This window comes from Narcine bancroftii, chromosome 6 (assembly GCF_036971445.1).
Source record: "Narcine bancroftii isolate sNarBan1 chromosome 6, sNarBan1.hap1, whole genome shotgun sequence".
Taxonomy (NCBI): Eukaryota; Metazoa; Chordata; class Chondrichthyes; order Torpediniformes; family Narcinidae; genus Narcine; species Narcine bancroftii.
In genome coordinates, this window is record NC_091474.1 from 73,190,950 (window position 1) to 73,209,663 (window position 18,714).

At 44.3% G+C, this 18,714-nt stretch overlaps 1 protein-coding gene across 5 annotated transcripts in view; it reads right to left on the minus strand.

Moving 5' to 3' along the window:
- Nucleotides 1-18,714, minus strand: part of wdfy4 (WDFY family member 4) — a 224,292-nt gene that overhangs the window by 183,680 nt on the left and 21,898 nt on the right. For all 5 annotated transcript variants that reach the window (XR_011340161.1, XM_069885345.1, XM_069885346.1 and 2 more), the window contains exons 7-13: nucleotides 17,090-17,279; nucleotides 12,077-12,237; nucleotides 10,590-11,042; nucleotides 8,635-8,694; nucleotides 8,441-8,542; nucleotides 6,025-6,215; nucleotides 1,544-2,145 (exon numbers count right to left, since the gene is read on the minus strand). Coding sequence is in view for 4 of the 5 variants with exons in the window: in XM_069885345.1 (XP_069741446.1) it covers nucleotides 1,544-2,145; nucleotides 6,025-6,215; nucleotides 8,441-8,542; nucleotides 8,635-8,694; nucleotides 10,590-11,042; nucleotides 12,077-12,237; nucleotides 17,090-17,279 (1,759 nt within the window). In the remaining variant the exon portion in view is untranslated. The remainder of the gene's footprint in view (nucleotides 1-1,543; nucleotides 2,146-6,024; nucleotides 6,216-8,440; nucleotides 8,543-8,634; nucleotides 8,695-10,589; nucleotides 11,043-12,076; nucleotides 12,238-17,089; nucleotides 17,280-18,714) is intronic.

The window sequence follows — 18,714 nt, forward strand, 5'->3', positions numbered from 1 at the left end:
TGGAATTCTATGACCAGTGGTCTACCATATTGGTGCATGTTTGGAATAAATTTGGGTGTGAACATAGGAGGAATTATCAAGTTTACCATGCTTGCTTTAATTAGCCAAGGTGCAGAATACATGTGCAGGGATGTCACGTTGCAGTTTTATAAACCATGGAGTATTGTGTGCATTTCTGGTTATCACACGACAGGATGGATGTGACTGCAGGCTCGCCTGGATGGAGCATTTCATTTCCAAGGAGAGACTGGGTTTGTTTTTTCTGGAGAGGTGGAAGCTGATGGGTGATCTGATAAAGGATCTAAAATTACATAGGTCGAGGTGACAGATAATGAGGATCATATTCCCATTGCAGAGATGGCAGAGGTAGAAGGTCAGAGGTGAGAAGGGAATTTTTTTTATTTTAAATTTAAATTTAGACATACCACACGGTAGCAGGCCCTTTCGGCCCACGAGCCCATGTCGCCCAATTGACCTACAACCCCCGATACATTTTGAACATTGGGAAGAAACCAGAGCATCCGGAGGAAGCCCATTCAGACACAGGGAGAACATACAAACAGCGCTGGATTAGAAACCCGGCGCTGGCGCTGTAACAGCTTTGCACTATCCACTATATTTAGCGTGCCGCCCCTCTGAGGGGCTTCCCCCCCCCACCCCTCCCCACCCATCGGGGAGCTCAACTGGAATCTGGAGTTCACTACCTGAGGCAGCAGTTCAGCAAGAGACTCTCAGAATATCTCAGGAGCATCTGGACAAGTACTTCAGATGCTACTTGGCTCAGAGTTCCTCCAACAGTTGGATTTCTGCTCCACACACCAGCATCTGTTCTTTCTTTTGTTGTCCAATTTTAATCTAACAAGTGTCCTCCTAACAATCACACATGGATTCTGAAGTCAGAAAATGTTTCTGGTTGAGAAAGGTTTTAAATTCTCCAATCACAAGCCATGGAAATCTCTCTCACTGTTCTTTACAGGTGATATATTGTGAGGAGGAGGGAACAAGACTGAAGATATTACTCAAGCAGAATTTAGATACAACTTTCTCCAAGTTTCATTATAACCCAACATATACCTTAGGAACCACACTAATCTGAGTGTAACAACGGACAAAAGTCCGCAGACACAGTGATCGAAGTAAAAACATGATGCTGGAGAAACTCAGAAGATCAAACAGTGGACTTTATAGATCAAAGATAAAGATACAGAACCAACATTTTAGCCCTGAGCCCTTCATCAATTTTCATCAAGGACTGACTGCCAGCCTCCCTCCCTACATTTTGCTCACACCTTGATGAAGGACTCAAGCCCGAATCATTGGTTATGTATCTTTTGTCTTTTGTTGCATAAAGTGCACTGATTTATCTGCTGAGTTTTGCCAGCATTGTGTTTTCACTAATTTGGGTATCTGTTATCAAACAAATGCAACATTTCTAAGAGAAAGTAAATCTGAAAGTGTACGTGCAGCAGAGAGTGTTTAATATTGGGTGTATAATCCATACCATCCTGCATTGAACCCTTTGGTGAAGGTGTCGGTGACCTACCTATCTTCAGCATCGCCAGCATCCAGCTGTTCTGAACTCTTTTCACTGTTATCAGATGCGTTATGTTGGCTTATCTCTTGAACATCAGGTTGGTTGCTCGATTCACTGTAACTTGGAGGATGATACTTCCCAGAGAGCCCAAGGGGAGAAGATATTGCATCTTTTGCCATTCCATCCAGGAAACCAAATATTTTAACGCAGCTCTTCAAAGACGGTGGAAGGTCTGCTGTGGAACTGTCGGCCAAGTCTAAAAACTCCTTGAAGGTTCTGCAGGCTCTAATGTCCAACTGATGACATAAACTTCCACCTTCATCGTTAAAGCAACCAAGGAGCCGGAGGTCATCCGTCAGTTTGTCAAAGTGGCTGTGTTTTCTGAAGAAGTAACTGTTGACAGGGTCGGAGTGCAGGGAAACTACAAGAGTGCAGAGAGTCATTTCAATAAGCTCCCAGACATCAGTCTGATCCACTGAGGACCACTGTGTAGAAGGTGGGTCACACAATGCTCCTTCCATGTCAGCCAACACAGACTGCAATGCATTGAACCCTCCAGCAGTCCTGAATGCAGAGTGAGCCTTTGACATTCCAAGAACATTCAATAGGGACTGCAGCAAGAGGAGATACAAAGAGGTTAGAAAGCACAATGTTGCAATGTCCAAATACAGAGTAAGTGCTAAAAGAGAACAGGATGATACTAAAACATTAATATGCCTCAATGGGTAATAAAGCAGTTTTTTTTTTAAATTAATTGATTAACGGTCTTTGTTGAAAACAGAAAATACCATTAAAGCAGGCAGTGTCTGTGGAAAGAGTTAATAGTTCAGTTTAGAACTTTCATCAATATCCACAAGGCCTTTCTGAATAGGTGAGACAAGAACTAGGGGATATCACCCTGAGTTTTGGGGGAGTAGATTTGAGATGGAGATGAGGAGGAGCTGCTTCCTTCCACAGAGAGTAGTGAATCTGTGGAATTCTCTGCTGAAGAATGTCGTTGAGGATGCCTCGTGGAATGCATGCAAGATACAGTCAGATAAATTTTAGAGGAATTGTGGGTCTTGGGGAACAGGTATGCAAGTGGAGCTGAGTCAATGGCCAGATCAGTCATGATCCCATTGAACGACAGGCCAGATGAGAGTCTCCTGCTCCTATTTTATATGTTCCTATGACAGGTGGTGTCGAAATGTGGGGCAAACTCTATGAAACTTTAATGTTCACGACTGTGCAACTGAGAATAAACTGGGCATTTCCTTTTAAGAACAGGGCAACATGGAAGTCCCAAATTTGTATTCAGGTGTTCCTGATCATTTTTCTGACAACATTTGCGTGCTGAACTCATCTGTGGAAAAATCTGTGACAACCTACTGTCAGTTACGGAAGGAATCCTTTGCCATGTTAAACCTGGCAGAGAGGTTACTTCCCTATTGATATCTGAGGAGAAGAATAGATGTTCAAAGGTAAATTATATAGGACTTAAATGGCAAAGGTCGACAGCATCGAATCCACGCTACTGAAGATCCAGCTGCGCTGGGTGGGTCACGTCTCCAGAATGGAGGACCATCGCCTTCCCAAGATCGTGTTATATGGCGAACTCTCCACTGGCCACCGTGACAGAGGTGCACCAAAGAAAAGGTACAACGACTGCCTAAAGAAATCTCTTGGTGCCTGCCACATTGACCACCGCCAGTGGGCTGATATCGCCTCAAACCGTGCATCTTGGCGCCTCACAGTTCGGCGGGCAGCAACCTCCTTTGAAGAAGACCGCAGAGCCCACCTCACTGACAAAAGACAAAGGAGGTAAAACCCAACACCCAACCCCAACCAACAAATTTTCCCCTGCAACCGCTGCAACTGTGTCTGCCTGACCCGCATCGGACTTGTCAGCCACAAACGAGCCTGCAGCTGACGTGGACATTTACCCCTCCATAAATCTTCATCCGCGAAGCCAAGCCAAAGAAATTGTTTCAAGAGTTTAAATATTTTAAGAGTTATTAACCTTGTTTAAAATTCTTAAGTTTCTTCTTCTATGATAATCTAATTTTAAAAATTTGAATTATATTAAATACCGGTAGCTCATATAATTCTGATTCAAAATGTCTTTTGGTACATTTTAGGAGTTAGTTCTGTGGAGGTTGAGCCAGTTGTCATTTTCCTGTGCCTGTCAGCAGGTCTCAATCCCCACCCCAGTCACCAGTGTAAGTTCAGGCCCAAATGGGACACTAGGTCAAAGGTTATTCTACAGTCTTCTAGCCCCAGAACAGGAATGGATCTTTTTGGGTTTGGCTTATCCTGACCAAAGAAAGACAGGTGGTCACCTTAATCAAAACATCCTCTGCACAAACAGAGTACCCTGGATGGGAATGCAGAGAAGAGCTGGCAGTGTGCCATATTGTCGACAACCATAGGAACAAGGATGACACGGTTAGCACAGCGTTAGCACAACGCCGTTAAAACGTCAATGGTCTGGATTCAAATCCATCACTGCTCGTACCCATGTCTTTCTGGGTTTCCTCCAGGTGCACAGGTTTCCTCCCACTCTTCAAAACACACGAGGGTTGTAGGTTAAATTGGGAGGCATGGGGTCGTGGGCTGAAAGGGCCTATTACTATGATGTATGTCTGGAATAAAAAAACTCTTACATAGAAGGCAGGTTCAAGAAAATCATCACCAGAAGCTGCCAATATCTTATTGGATTCTGAATAAGACGTGGTTTGCTTCATCAATGTGCAGTTGCATGCAAAATCAAGTAATTCATTTATAGACTAAAAATCAAATTAAAAGAGGACTTCCACAAGTAAACATTGTATGAAAATGATATAAACAATGCATTATTGTCACTCAAGTGTTTACAAGTGACACAGGTTATAAAGAGAACATAAATTTAATAAAACTAAATGGAAATAACACAGAGATTTGACACCTTTCAGGAAGGACGGTAGATAACCTTATTGGTACAATCTTTAACATGGTTACAACTTTAATCCTTGGTGACTTAATATTCCTTAAGCCTCAATCTATAAAACATAAACTGAGTTACACGCAAGCAAATTTACCTCCCATTCTGTAATTTAATACAGTGGACAATTTTCAATGTGTCACCCTCATTGTGAGGAAATGTAATGACATTTATTTTGGGTTACCAGCTAAATATATATTAGCAAATCAATCTGAATTTGTGAGTAACACAATAAAACATCCTGAGGGGCACAAATAATAAATTCATTGACTTATTATTTTGTGACTGCTTCACAATTTGTCTAAATTAGATGCACACTCAAGATTTAGCTTAATAGATCGGCTTAGCCGTATAAATATTATGCATGATTATAATTATAAATAGGTTTAGTGATATAAGTACACATTTTAAATATACAAAATTATTTTTGTTGTTTATTTATTCATCCTGAAAAATATATTATTTGTATCAATGTAATTTAATTGACGGTACTTTCAGTTGTATGAGGGTGAGGGTTAAATACAGACTCCACGTTACATGAATGTTAAAAAAGATTATGTTGTTCGTATGACGAGCCCAATGAAAATTAAAATAAATATTCAAGAGAAAAGACAATATAATATTTTATCTAGGCTTCAACGATTATCAACTAACGATAGGATTTCCATTATGATTTTTTTTAAACGAAGAAAGTTTAGTGGTTAATTGTCATTTCATGGTTTCAAAATGTTGTATCGCTCTTTAGGACAAATAAACTGTTTAGGAAGGTCTGCCACTATGACGTCTCAACAGTAGATTTACCATTTGGCTGGAAAACTAGGAACAAATATCTCACAAGTTACATTGGCTCTTGCACAATTCCAGTGACTCTCCTCCTGTAAAACAGGGAGGCTACAATTCCTTCCAACTTGTTTCTTAATCAATCACCAGTGACACCCAGCTCGTATCAATTTTCCACAGTTCGCCCAAGGTGGTTGATTCAGAACCTTTGGCAATTTTATCAGTGGTGTGTCACAAATATATGAATGAGCTTAGCCCCAAAAGATCCATCAGAATCCAGGCTTGGATTGAGAGCTGTTTACAAAAATGTTTTCAAAGCAGTTTGAGTTAGTATCCATAACCTTGGTGAGTCCGCCATTGCAATGTTGAGCAGAACTCAGCTCCTCACCTATTATTAGTGATTGTATTATCAAAAGGAAGGTTCACAATTGTTGTCAGGGGAAATCAACATAACCTGTGTACTCTGGAATTTAGACATACGAGAGATAATCTCACTGAAATTTACCACATTCTGACCAGAGGATGCAGGGAACACAATTCCTCTGGTGCTGGGAGGCATCAGAATCAAGTTTATTGTCATGAATGTGTTTCACGATATTTGTTGCTTTGCGACAGCAGAGTTGTGCATTATGGATGCAAAAGTTGCTATACTACAGTTCTTTTTTCCCCACTTGGGAAACTGTAGCAGAGAACAAGTATTTCCTAGTTCTCACCAAAATGAAAAGACAATTAGAGAATAACCACAAAATACCTGCAAAAGGTCAAGTTTCAACATGAATTCTCCTCGTGTTGCTGAACACAGCACTCCAATCACCACACGCATGTACTCCTCTGCGTTTACAACAAACAGTTGTTCTAAAATGTCGAGTGCGTGGCTTCGGTAGGACTTGTCATCGAGGAAAATCTTGATGTAGGGGATCATCCCATATTCTCGGAGGATCACTGATCAGAGAGAGGAAAGGTCAAAATGACTTAAGTTGTGACTTCCACAAGGACTTCAGAGCAGTGGGAGAGATTGTACCTATACACACAGAGGAGATATGAACAGAGGATGATGGAGAACAGACAGCAAAGAAAGGCAGTGCAGCAATGTCATCACCTCTGGTTTCTCAGAGTCCACTTAACTAGTGACCTATCCTAGTCACACATCTCCTCACTCCTCAGGAAAGTACAACAGTGACTGTGCTTCCTGAGAACACTGCAGCGGGCAAGGCTACCAGCCACCGTCATGTCAACTTTATGTAGAGGAGCTCTACTGAGAATGTCCTGGCCGGATCCTGGCTGCTGCAGAGAAATGGATCAGAGGTCAATCCACAGGTCCATTGGATGGGCAGAGAGGATCACTGGGGTCTCCCTCCCCTCCATTGACCTGATTTACCAGGATTGTTGTCTGAGGATGGCGCGCAAAATGATCGAGGATCCTTTCCATCCTGTACACAGCATCTTTCATCTGCTCCCATCGAGGAAGAGATCCAGGAGGATCTGAGCTGAGGAAATGTGGGGCTGAGGAACAGCTTCTTCCCACGGGCAGTGAGAATGCTGAACGACCACTCACACTAACCCTCTGGAACTCTATGATTTATTAAACAACATTTATTTATCTTTATATATGTATATACATACTCCATGTGTATTGTTTGTCTATGTGTGTGTTACGTCTGCTTCTGTGTCTGCGTGTTTTTCACTGAGGACTGGAAGGTGCTGTTTTGTCAGGATCTGATTGTGCAATCAGATGGCAATAAACTTGAACTTGGTGGATGCTGTGTAATTCTAAACCATTTACTCCCCTCAATTTGCTGAGTTAGCATTCCTAACCATAATGCCCTAATCTCACGATTCCCGTCCAGGAGATGAACATTGATCAGCATTCCACTCTCCTACAGTTTAGGACAAGTCATCTTAAAGATACAAATATAGTAATGAGGTGTTTAGAGAATCTTAAGAGAAGTTAATGGGGGAAATATGAGCCTTTGGTAAGAGGAAGAAGGTTCATTTAGCCAGTGGGTTAGTGACCAGATTTAAAAACAATTGGGCCAAAAAAATGTGTTGTGTTTTTTTTTGTCCACACTAAGTGCAGTTAAGATCTAGAGTGTACCACCTAAAAAAAAAGTAGATTCCATAGGAAATTTCCAAAGAGTATAGGCCCTTTCATTGAAGAAGATCCATTTACATCAGGAAGAGCTTCGGGTCAGATTTTATGACCACGTAAAACTACGTCAGTGCTCTACACAGCATCAGCCAGGAAACAATGTAAATGTGTGACAACAGTAACTTTGAGTTCAGAGATTTCAGATTTAGATGGATAGTTATCTGATGGACTGGCATTCAAACTCAAGAAAATGCCACAGATTAACATGTAAATGCTTAAAATATTTTTTGAGCAGTCTGTTGGCTGTTATTTTAATGTCAATCTAGTCAGATAATATTACCAAAAAGAGAAGCCAACATCAGTAATAATTAAAAAGTTAAAACATGATCCTGGAGAAACTCAGCTGGTCAAACAGTGTCCTTTATGTAGCAAAGACAAAGATACAGAACCAACGTTTTGGGCTTTAGCCTGTCGACAAGGTGTGAGCTAAATGTAGGCCAGCACCCGAACAAAATGGTAGGGGCAGGGGGAGGTGCACAGTCCCACAGGCAGGAGGTGATAGGTGGATAAGAGGGCACAACAGCAAACAGGGAGGGGGCTGGCTCTGTGAATGGAGAAGGAAAGGGGTGGAGGGCTGGAGGATGGGGGAGAACAGGGAGTGGGCTATCAGAAACTGGAGAGGTTGATGTTCCTGCCTTCTGGCTGGAGAAGGCTCAGATGGAAAATTAGATGTTGCTCCTTCAATTTATAGGTGGCCTTGATCTGGCCATGAATGAAGCCATGGACAGACATTAATTTTCATTTCTGATGAAAAGTGATGAAGGACTCAGGCTCGAAACGTTGGTTGTGAATCTTTATCTTTGCTACATAAATTGTTTGACCTGCTGAGTTTCTCCAGCATCGTGTTTTTAATTCAATCACGATGTCTGCAGATTTTCTGGTTTCACTACCACTAACGATTACTTTGAAGCAAACATGAAAATATCAGGAAGCAATTAAAGAGAGCACAAAACATTGTGCTGACATAGCACTAAGGACCACCAAGGTGGACAGCATCTCACCAGCACTTGGAACTTACCAACATTTTTCACAGAACCTTGGAGCATGATTGCCACAACTTTTAACATCAAACTCAGTACCTCTCTCTGGTGCTGCTGGTCATCGGAAGGTCCCCTATTTCCTGCCAATTCATCAGAAAATAAATACGTGAACAATATTTAAAAAAAACAATATAAATCCTCAGATTATTTGAAATAAATAAAAGTTGATTACTTTCAGTGCTGCAGGTACCAACTGAAGGGGTTTCGCCTCTGGTGACTTGACAGCTCCTCCCTGATGTCACAAAAACAGGGTGATAGTCAAAATGATCTTTCTTTCCCATTCTTTGTAAAACTAATAAATTCAATTTATAGTTAAATGATTGTTTTAAAGTCTGGAACATTTCTGTTGACTCAAGGACAATCTTGTCCTCTAAATGCAGGTTTTCCAGAATTGTTAAAGGGCAACTTTTAAGGTGGTTGGGAGTAAGTACAGGGGGAATATACGAGAAAGGTTTTTCACACAGAGGGGGATGGGTGCACGGAATGTGCTGCCAGCAATGGTGGTGGAGGCAGGGACCATAGGGTCTTTTAAGAGACTATTAGATATGTACGGACTTGCCTCAGTCCGGGCACAGGGGGAGCAGCGGCGGCGGCCCCGATCCGGGCAGGGGCGGGGGGGAGGCGGCGGCCCCGGCCTCGGTCGGGTGGGGCAGGCGGAGGCCCCGATCCGGGCGGAGAGTTGTGGGTGGCGGCCCCGGTCCGGGCACAGGGAGAGCGGCGGCGGCCTCGGCCCCGGTCCGGGCAGTATGGACCAACCTAAGAGGGGAGGCAGACCCCTCCAGCCCGGGTAAGAAACCTGCATAGGAGAAGGTCACTCCGATATAAAACCTACGACCCAAGGACCTCGCTGCCACGTCCCAGCTTGCTTGGCCACGGCACACGAACCATGGGTGTAAAGGGTGGGGCCAGTACTGCGCACACTGCACTCCACCTAAAAGCTCCTTTGCGCAGGCCCGAGGACAGGTCCACGTCCTCCCCCTCCACGTCCTCCCCCTCCACGTCCTTTAAATCTTCGTCCACGAAGCCAAGCCAAAGAAGAAAAAAAAAAAGAAGAGATATGTACGTGCAACTGAGAAAAATTGAATGTTTTCCAGTAGGGAAATTGTAGGAAGAGTAAGTTATTATGTCAGCACAGCACTGCGGGCCAAAGGGCCTGCACTGCGCTGACTATTGCTTAGGAGTGCCCTGATTTTGCAAGCTGGCTCGTCATGTTAGCTTACACTGGAAAAGCTCAGCAAATCGCGCAGCGTTCTTTATGCATCACCAACGTCTCGGGCCTGAGCCCTTCCTCAGGTAGGAGCAAAATGCAGGCAGGCACCTGAATAAAATGGTGGGGGGGGAGGGGCAGGGGGTGGAACATAGGCCCACGGGAATGAGGTAATGGGTGGAAATGGGTGGGAAGGCATGAAAGAAAGCAAGCTGAGGAGTGATGGGGGGGAAGGTGAGCTCTCTAAACCCACGATAGGTCGACTTAGAATCAGAGGTTGCTCTTATGAGTCCAATTATTAATTCCATCCAGTTACACGTTCTTCTCTCCAAACAGGATACATGAACTAGAAAATAAAAACCACCTGGTTCAAGGACAGTTACTAAACAACTCTTAAATGAATCTCTCATGAGTAAAAGATGATTCTCTTGGGCTGTGTAACTGGATCTTTCTCATGCCTTGTGCTTCATAACCCTCTTCCTAGAATTCTTTGACTTACTGTAATACCAAACGCTGCACTTTTGTTTCATTAATCTATGGTCATAATACCCGTACTTGAGTAAGAGTTGACTTGACTGGATAGTACACCATTCAAAGCATTTAGCTTTATCTTGGTACACATGATAACAAGTCAAAAAAGAAAGGGAGGCACAGTTAGTGCATCACTGTTACAGTGCCAGAGACCGGGATTCAAATCTGGCGCTGTCTGCAAGGAGTTTGTACATTCTCCCCGTGGATTCCTCCCACATTCCATAGGTGTGCAGGGTTTGTTGGTTAACTGGTCACATGAGGTGTAATTGGGTGGCACAGGCTCATGGGCTAGAATGCCCTGTTACCGTGCTCCATCTCTAAATTTGAGTTAAATTAATTTTTAAAAGTGAATCTCTGCACGCTAAGGCTCTCAGTAAAGATTTTCTTGCCTGCTTTCCTCAGAAGTTTGGCACATCGCTGAAGCCTTGTGAGAAGAATGTCCAGAAGTCTGGTTTCCCGGAACACAACGGAGAGCAAGGGATCACATTTGCAAATATCCAGCACACATTCAAGGGCCAGCACGGCACAAACTGGGGAGAAGTTCTCTCGAATAATGGCTTGAACTCTCGAAAAGATCTCGTGGGGTATGTAAGACAGATCAAATACAATAAAACGAAGCATTTGAAAGTACTGAATCTGCACTGCCTCTGACTTGAGGTACACCACCTCAGCAAATTGGAAGAAAACTTGCTGCGTCCACTCCAGAAGGAAGAAATTGGCCTTGTTCCAGCTCCATATCTTTTTGACTCTGTCCAGGATGATTGAGGAGATGTAGGAACAATTAGAATTTAAAAGTGCTGTTTGTAAAACTTTGAAAGCCAGGAGGTTTTTCACAGTTGTATCTAGAAATTGAAGCAGAAGACATTAGTTGTTTGCAATAAATTGAGATACCAAAGCAAATCACCATTCATAAAGATTAACATTCAGTATAAAAAAAAGTGGAACTTGCCCATCGAAGCTCATTGGTAACACAAGCCTATCCTAAGCACTGTTTCCAATAGATAATGCAGTAAAAAGTCCAAATATCCAGATGCCAGAAATCCAGACCACCCAAGAATCCACAATTCTCGAAAACCCTCCAATTTTTTAATTTAGCGGGTTTCTGTGTGCACGAAAGTGTGCATAAGCACCACGGACGTATAGAATTTGCGGAAATTAATGAATGAAATTTAAACTTTGCATTTTATATGAAAAAATGTTTTGTTAATAAACTATCAAAATTTACCTGATCACCTCTTCTTTATTCTCTAAATTTGAATTTTAAAAGTACTGCCCGAGAACCCGGAAAATTCAAAAAACTGGAGCGGACCAATCCGGAAGTGGTCCGGAGTCTGGATTTTAGGATTTGCACTGCCTCTATTGGATTTAATTTCTCATCTATTCAGAAACATTGTCCAAAAACATGGCACTGCATCTGATTTCAAATATTTGCTGACAGTAGCCTGTTCAACCTCAGCACCATTTTACTGACCTCTCCACGGCATTTCATTCAGCACTGAAAGAATTTTCCTCTTACTAAAACAGAAAAAACAGACTTTAATGGCACTATGAATAATATATTTCTATTTATAGGCTTCCAATTTCTTGTAATTCATAATGCAAATTGCTGAATTAGTCTCCTGTTCTGCTTTGTGTCATGTGGTTTGGTGAAGTTATATTACAATCATTACACCACACCTGAACTACCCATTGAGTGAACATCTGGGACTGGGCAGATATTTCTCCTTTATTCACCAGCTGGAATCTCAACGGTTTATCACAATTATAAACAGAGCTCATGAATACATTTGGAAACTGAGTGAAATCAGGATGTTAAATGTCAGAGCTTTATAACTTTAAAAGTTTCAATCAGTGAACTGAAACAGACATTTATTACCTGACTTTGGTGGCTGTTGAAATTTAAAATGTGGGAACTGGGAACCAGTGACGGAGGGTATCACCTTCAGCTCTTTCTCTCCACAGATTGTGAGGCAACTCAGAAAGTCAACTAGTTCTTCCAAAGACTTTTCTTCATCCTTTTCCAGTTCCTTGTGAAACCTAAGGAGGGAGTATGGTTAAACTGATCAGGAAAGCAGTTCTTTACTCTGCTCAAACCACTGGGAACTCTAACCTTACCCTCACTCGTTCTAATCTCCGCACTTTCCCCATCAGATTTTACCACTCACCTGAACGTGGCCACATTGCCTACCATGAAGTGGCCGAGAGAATGGACGCACACTGGGAGATCACTCGATCTGCATCAGTGACAGGGATCTCCCAGTGGCCAGACATTTCAATTCTGCGCCACTCCCACACTGATATCTTTCCATGGCCTCCTGTACTGTTAAACCAACACCACCTGAATATTGGAGGAGCAACACCTAATTTTCCATCTGGGCCCTTTCCCAGATACTGACATCGACTTCTCCAGGCTACTCCCCATTCTCCTCATCCCTCTGTCTTCTTTCCACCAGCTCTCCACCCCATTCCCCCTCCATTCACAAAGTTATTCCCCCTCCCCTCGGTCTGCTCCTCTTATCCACCCATTACCCACTGCCTTCTCCACCCATTACCCCCTGCCTGTCGGACTGTCCTCTTTTCCCTGCCCCTCTCCCCCTCACCATTTTGTTCAGGTCTTGCCTACATTGAGCTCATACTTTGATGAAGGGCTCCCAGGCCTGAAATGTCGTTCTGTATCTTTACCTTTCCAAAATAAAGGACACTGTTTGACCTGCTGAGCTTCTCCAGTGTGGTGATTTTACTTAACACCTACCTACCACACATTTTTGGGATGTTGGAGGAACACATGGAGGGAGGAGGTCACTGCAGCTGTGAGCTGCACCTTCTACCAACTGTCCCACTCGAATTTAATCTAAGAACATAGTAGAAGATACAATAGCAATGTTTAAGAGGCATTCTCTTTTCTTCTTTCTCTTTGGCTTGGCTTCGCGGATGAAGATTTATGGAGGGGTAAAATCAACATCAGCTGCAGGCTCGTTTGTGGCTGACAAGTCTGATGCAGGACAGGCAGACACGGTTGCAGCGGTTGCAAGTAAAAATTGGTTGGTTGGGGTTGGGTGTTGGGTTTTTCCTCCTTTGTCTTTTGACAGTGAGGTGGGCTCTGCGGTCTTCTTCAAAGGAGGTTGCTGCCCGCTGAACTGTGAGGTGCCAAGATGCACGGTTTGAGGCAAGATTAGCCCACTGGCGGTGGTCAATGTGGCAGGCACCAAGAGCTTTCTTTAGGCAGTCCTTGTACCTCTTCTTTGGTGCACCTCTGTCTCGGTGGCCAGTGGAGAGCTCGCCATATAACACAATCTTGGGAAGGCGATGGTCTTCCATTCTGGAGATGTGACCTACCCAGCGCAGTTGGATCTTCAGCAGCGTGGATTCGATGCTGTCGGCCTCTGCCATCTCGAGTACTTCAATGTTGGAGATGAATTCGCTCCAATGAATGTTGAGGATGGAGTAGAGACAATGCTGGTGGAAGCGTTCTAGGAGCCGTAGGTGATGCCGGTAAAGGACCCATGATAAGGAGTCGAACAGGAGTGTGGGTATGACAACGGCTCTGTATACGCTAATCTTTGTGAGGTTTTTCAGTTGGTTGTTTTTCCAGACTCTTTTCTGTCGTCTTCCAAAGGCGCTATTTGCCTTGGCGAGTCTGTTGTCCATCTCATTGTTGATCCTTGCATCCGATGAAATGGTGCAGCCGAGATAGGTAAACTGGTTGACCGTTTTGAGTTTTGTGTCCCCGATGGAGATGTGGGGGGGCTGGTAGTCATGGTGGGGAGCTGGCTGATGGAGGACCTAAATTTTCTTCAGGCTGACTTCCAGGCCAAACATTTTGGCAGTTTCCGCAAACCAGGACGTCAAGCGCTGAAGAACTGGCTCTGAATGGGCAACTAAAGCGGCATCGTCTGCAAAGAGTAGTTCACAGACAAGTTGCTCTTGTGTCTTGGTGTGAGCTTGCAGGCGCCTCAGTTGAAGAGACTGCCATCCGTGCGGTACCGGATGTAAACAGCATCTTCATTGTTGAGGTCTTTCATGGGTTGTTTCAGCATCATGCTGAAGAAGATTGAAAAGAGGGTTGGTGCGAGAACGCAGCCTTGCTTCACTCCATTGTTAATGGAGAAGGGTTCAGAGAGCACATTGCTGTATCTGATCCGACCTTGTTGGCTTTCGTGCAGTTGGATAACCATGTTGAGGAACTTTGGGGGGCATCCGAGGCACTCTAGTATTTGCCAAAGCCCTTTCCTACTCACGGTGTCGAAGGCTTTGGTGAGGTCAGCAATGGTGATGTAGAGTCCTTTTCTTTGTTCTCTGCACTTTTCTTGGAGCTGTCTGAGGGCAAAAACCATGTCAGTAGTTCCTCTGTTTGCGCGAAATCCGCACTGTGATTCTGGGAGAACATTTTTGGCGACACTAGGTATTATTTTATTTAGGAGAATCCTAGCGAAGATTTTGCTTGCAATGGAGAGCAGCGTGATTCCCCTGTAGTTTGAGCAGTCTGATTTCTCGCCTTTGTTTTTGTACAGGGAGATGATAATGGCATCACGAAGGTCCTGAGGCAGCTTTCCTTGGTCCCAGCAGAGCTTGAAAAACTCATGCAGTTTGGCATGCAGAGTTTTGCCGCCCGCCTTCCAGACCTCTGGGGGGATTCCATCCATACCTGCTGCTTTGCCACTTTTCAGTTGTTCAATTGCCTTATATGTCTCTTCCTGGGTGAGGACCTCATCCAGCTCTAGCCTTGCGTGCTGTTGAGGGAGCTGGAGCAGGGCGGATTCTTGGACTGACCGGTTGGCACTGAAAAGAGATTGGAAGTGTTCTGACCATCGGTTGAGGATGGAGATCTTGTCGCTGAGGAAGACTTTGCAGTCTGAGCCGCGCGGCAGGCTTTGGACTTGGGGTGAGGGGCCGTATACAGTCTTTAGAGCCTCGTGAAAAACCCCTGAAGTCGCCAATGTCCGCGCTGAGCTGGGTTCGTTTGGCGAGGCTAGTCCACCACTCATTTTGGATCTCCCGGAGTTTGCGCTGAAGATGGCTGCATGCGCGATGGAAGGCTCGTTTCTTCTCTGGCCAGGACGGCTTTGCAAGGTGAGCCTGGTGGGCAGATCGCTTCTTTGCCAGCAGCTCCTGAATTTCCTGGTTGTTTTCGCCAAACCAGTCCTTGTTTTTCCTGGAGGAGAAGCCCAGTACCTCTTCAGTGGATTGCAGTATGGCAGTTTTCAGCTGATCCCAGAGGGTTTCAGGGGACGAGTCCGTGAGGCGGATTGCATCCTCGAGCTTTGCTTTGAGGTTTGCCTGGAAGTTTCCTCTCACTTCATCTGACTGCAAGTTTCCAACATTGAACCTCTTTCTGGGGGCTTTACTGTTCCTGGACTTTGGCTTGAAGTGAAGGTTGAGCTTGCAGCGAACCAGCCGGTGGTTAGTGTGGCATTCCGCGCTGGGCATTTCCCTGGTGTGGAGCACATTTTGTTTGTCTCTTTCTCGCACCAGGACGTAGTCTAGGAGGTGCCAGTGTTTGGATCGGGGATGCATCCAGGTAGTCTTCAGGCTGTCCCTCTGCTGAAAAAGGGTGTTTGTAATGACAAGCCACTGTTCTGCGCAGAGCTCCAACAGGAGGCGCCCGTTGTTGTTGCACTTGTCGACACCATGCTTGCCCAGGATTCCTGGCCAGGTTTCTGAGTCTTTGCCGACGCGAGCGTTGAAGTCGCCAAGGATGACAACCTTGTCGGCTTTAGGGGTGCATTGAATGAGGTTGCGCAGATCAGTGTAGAACTTGTCCTTTTCTACTGGTTCCGCCTGGAGGGTTGGAGCATAGACAGTGATGAGGGTGATGCAACGCTTGTTTTGAAGGGGGAGTCGCATGGACATGATCCGGTCCGAATGGCCTGTCGGGAGGTTTTCGAGTTTGGAGGCAATGGAGTTCTTGACCATGAAGCCTACACCAGATAGGCGTCGTTCATCCATAGGCTTGCCAGACCAGTAGAGTGTGTAGCCCGCGCCACGTTCTTGAAGGCTGCCTACATCTGCAAGGCGGACTTCACTGAGAGCGGCTATGTCTATGTCGAGTCTAAGGAGTTCATGTGCGATGAGGGCAGATCGACGTTCAGCTCGGTGGCTGTCAGCCTTGTCTAGCATGGTTCTGATGTTCCAGCATGCTAGCTTGAGTTTGTGAGCATCTTTTGAGGGTGAGGACGTGGAGGGGGAGGATGTGGACCTGTCCTCGGGCCTGCGCAAAGGAGCTTTTAGGTGGAGTGCAGTGTGCGCAGTACTGGCCCTACCCTTTACACCCATGGTTCGTGTGCCATGGCCAAGCACAGAAAATGAAAGGATAAGACAAGACATAGGAGCAGAAATAGGCCATTCAGCCCATCAAGTCTGTCCTGCCATTTAATCATGAGCTGATCCATTTTCTCACTCAGCCCCACTTCCTGGCCTTCTCCCCATACTCCTTGATGCCCTGGCTAATCACGAACCTATCAATCTCTGACTTAAATACACCCCATGACTTGGCCTCCACAATCACCCGTGGTAGCAAATTCCAGAAGTTCACTGCCCTCTGGCCAAAGAAATTCTACACATTTACCACCCTAAAGAATTCTCTCCGCATCTCTATTCTTAGCAGATGCTTTGGAACTTTGCAAGAAATTGAGATTTGGACTGTTTGGACTGATATCATGGTTGGCATAGACACAGAGGGAGATTCCTATGGAACACAATTCTGTATTAAATTCACATTCTCCAAAGCATTAAATATCCACTCTAGAATTCACGCGCAGCACTGTGAAATCTAACATCACAGTAGCAGCGTGATCAGGAGTTCTGCAAAGGATGGAAAAGGAACTGAAAACCCAGTGTTGAGTTTTAGGTAAACTTCATTCCAAGCATCAAGAGATTCGATTGTACTTGCCCAAGTAACAGCATAGCCAGCAGTTCATAACCTTCATTCTTTTCAAAATCAGCGAGTAACTCTCCAGAAACTTGATACGAATCCTTTATAAAGCAGGAGATATTGACGGCTGCTCGGGCGGCAACATAGACCGAGGTTTTTCTTGCCATTGCTGATACACCTTGAATGCACCTCTGCACACATTTGGTGTCTGTAAATAAAATGAATCCAACTTCTCACCTTCATGCCAAGCCCACATGTAACACTTAAGCAAAAAGTAATGATAATTCACCTCTCGTATCCCTGTGAGTTTGCATTTCTTTTCCCCCAACAGTATCTGAAATTCATTCACTGCTTGTCCATAAATCTATTTTAATGGATTATTATTAATATGTACATTGGCTTGAAAATTCAAGGGGTAAAGAGATACACAGCCCACGTGCTGTGCACATGTTCCTGTTTGGGAAGCAGAAGGAATGGCCAATCCAATCACTGGCCTCTGACCTGCTACTCATGAGCACATGAATCCCTGCCAGGTTGTTGGCATCTGAACCCCCAGGCATGCTTGGACTTCTGAGGTGCAGGGAGTTTCTTTTATTTACAGCACAGTTGAAGCCGATTCCAGCCACTTAAATCCATGCCACCCAATTACACCTAAATTAACTGACAACCAGAGCACCTGGAGGAAACCCACACAGACAACAGGGAGAACGTACAAACCCCTAACAGACAGCTCTGTATTCGAACCCAGAACAGCATCACGCTAACTGCTGTGCTAACCAACAGAGATCTCGGGAAGGAATGGATTGAGGGGTCCTTTGCTCGGTCTGGAACAGGGTCACCTTAAAATGAAGTATGTTTCTTTTCTTTGGTACCTTGTGTCTAATTTAGGCAGAGAAAATCTGATTTATAAAGTAGAGAATGAAATAACATTTTTAAAAAGTGATGCATACTTAGAACACATGACGCTGTTTTTACAAGAGTTACTTAAATACACACTTGATGTTGAGAAACCTTTGATCACACCTAAGAAAGAGTAGGATGAGTGAACTGTATTGCAAGCACTGGTCTAAATGGTACATCTTGTGAATTAATATATCCAGATATGAATTAGCCATGTGCAATATTGAATAAAATTCTAAATAACGCGGTTTATTATGGTTAAATATTTTCAAAGATAAATCCTACTTCCGTTGCTCATCTGCCTGTCTCAATTCCACGCAATGCTTCAAATTGTTTTTCGGGGAGTTTTGCTTACATGGATCTTAAATTTAGACATATAGCACAATAGCAGCCCTTCTGGCCCATGAGCCTGTGCCACCCAATTAACTTACAGACTGCCATACGTTTTGAAGTGTGTGAGGAAACCAGAGCACCTGAAGGAAACCCATGCAGACACGGGGAGAGCGTACAAACTCCTTAAAGATAGCACCTAGGGTTCCCTGTGCTGTCATAACATTGCACTAACCGCTACACTAATTTATCCAATGACAAAGAACTGCAGGAGCGTGATCTTTTTGTTGGTGGGATGTTCATCACCAGAATACCAGATTCTGCCCAAGATATCACTAGCTCCTACTCCAAACATAAACATCTCTGAGGTGATACACACTTCGGTTCTGAATGCTTTCTCTTTTTCTCTTTCA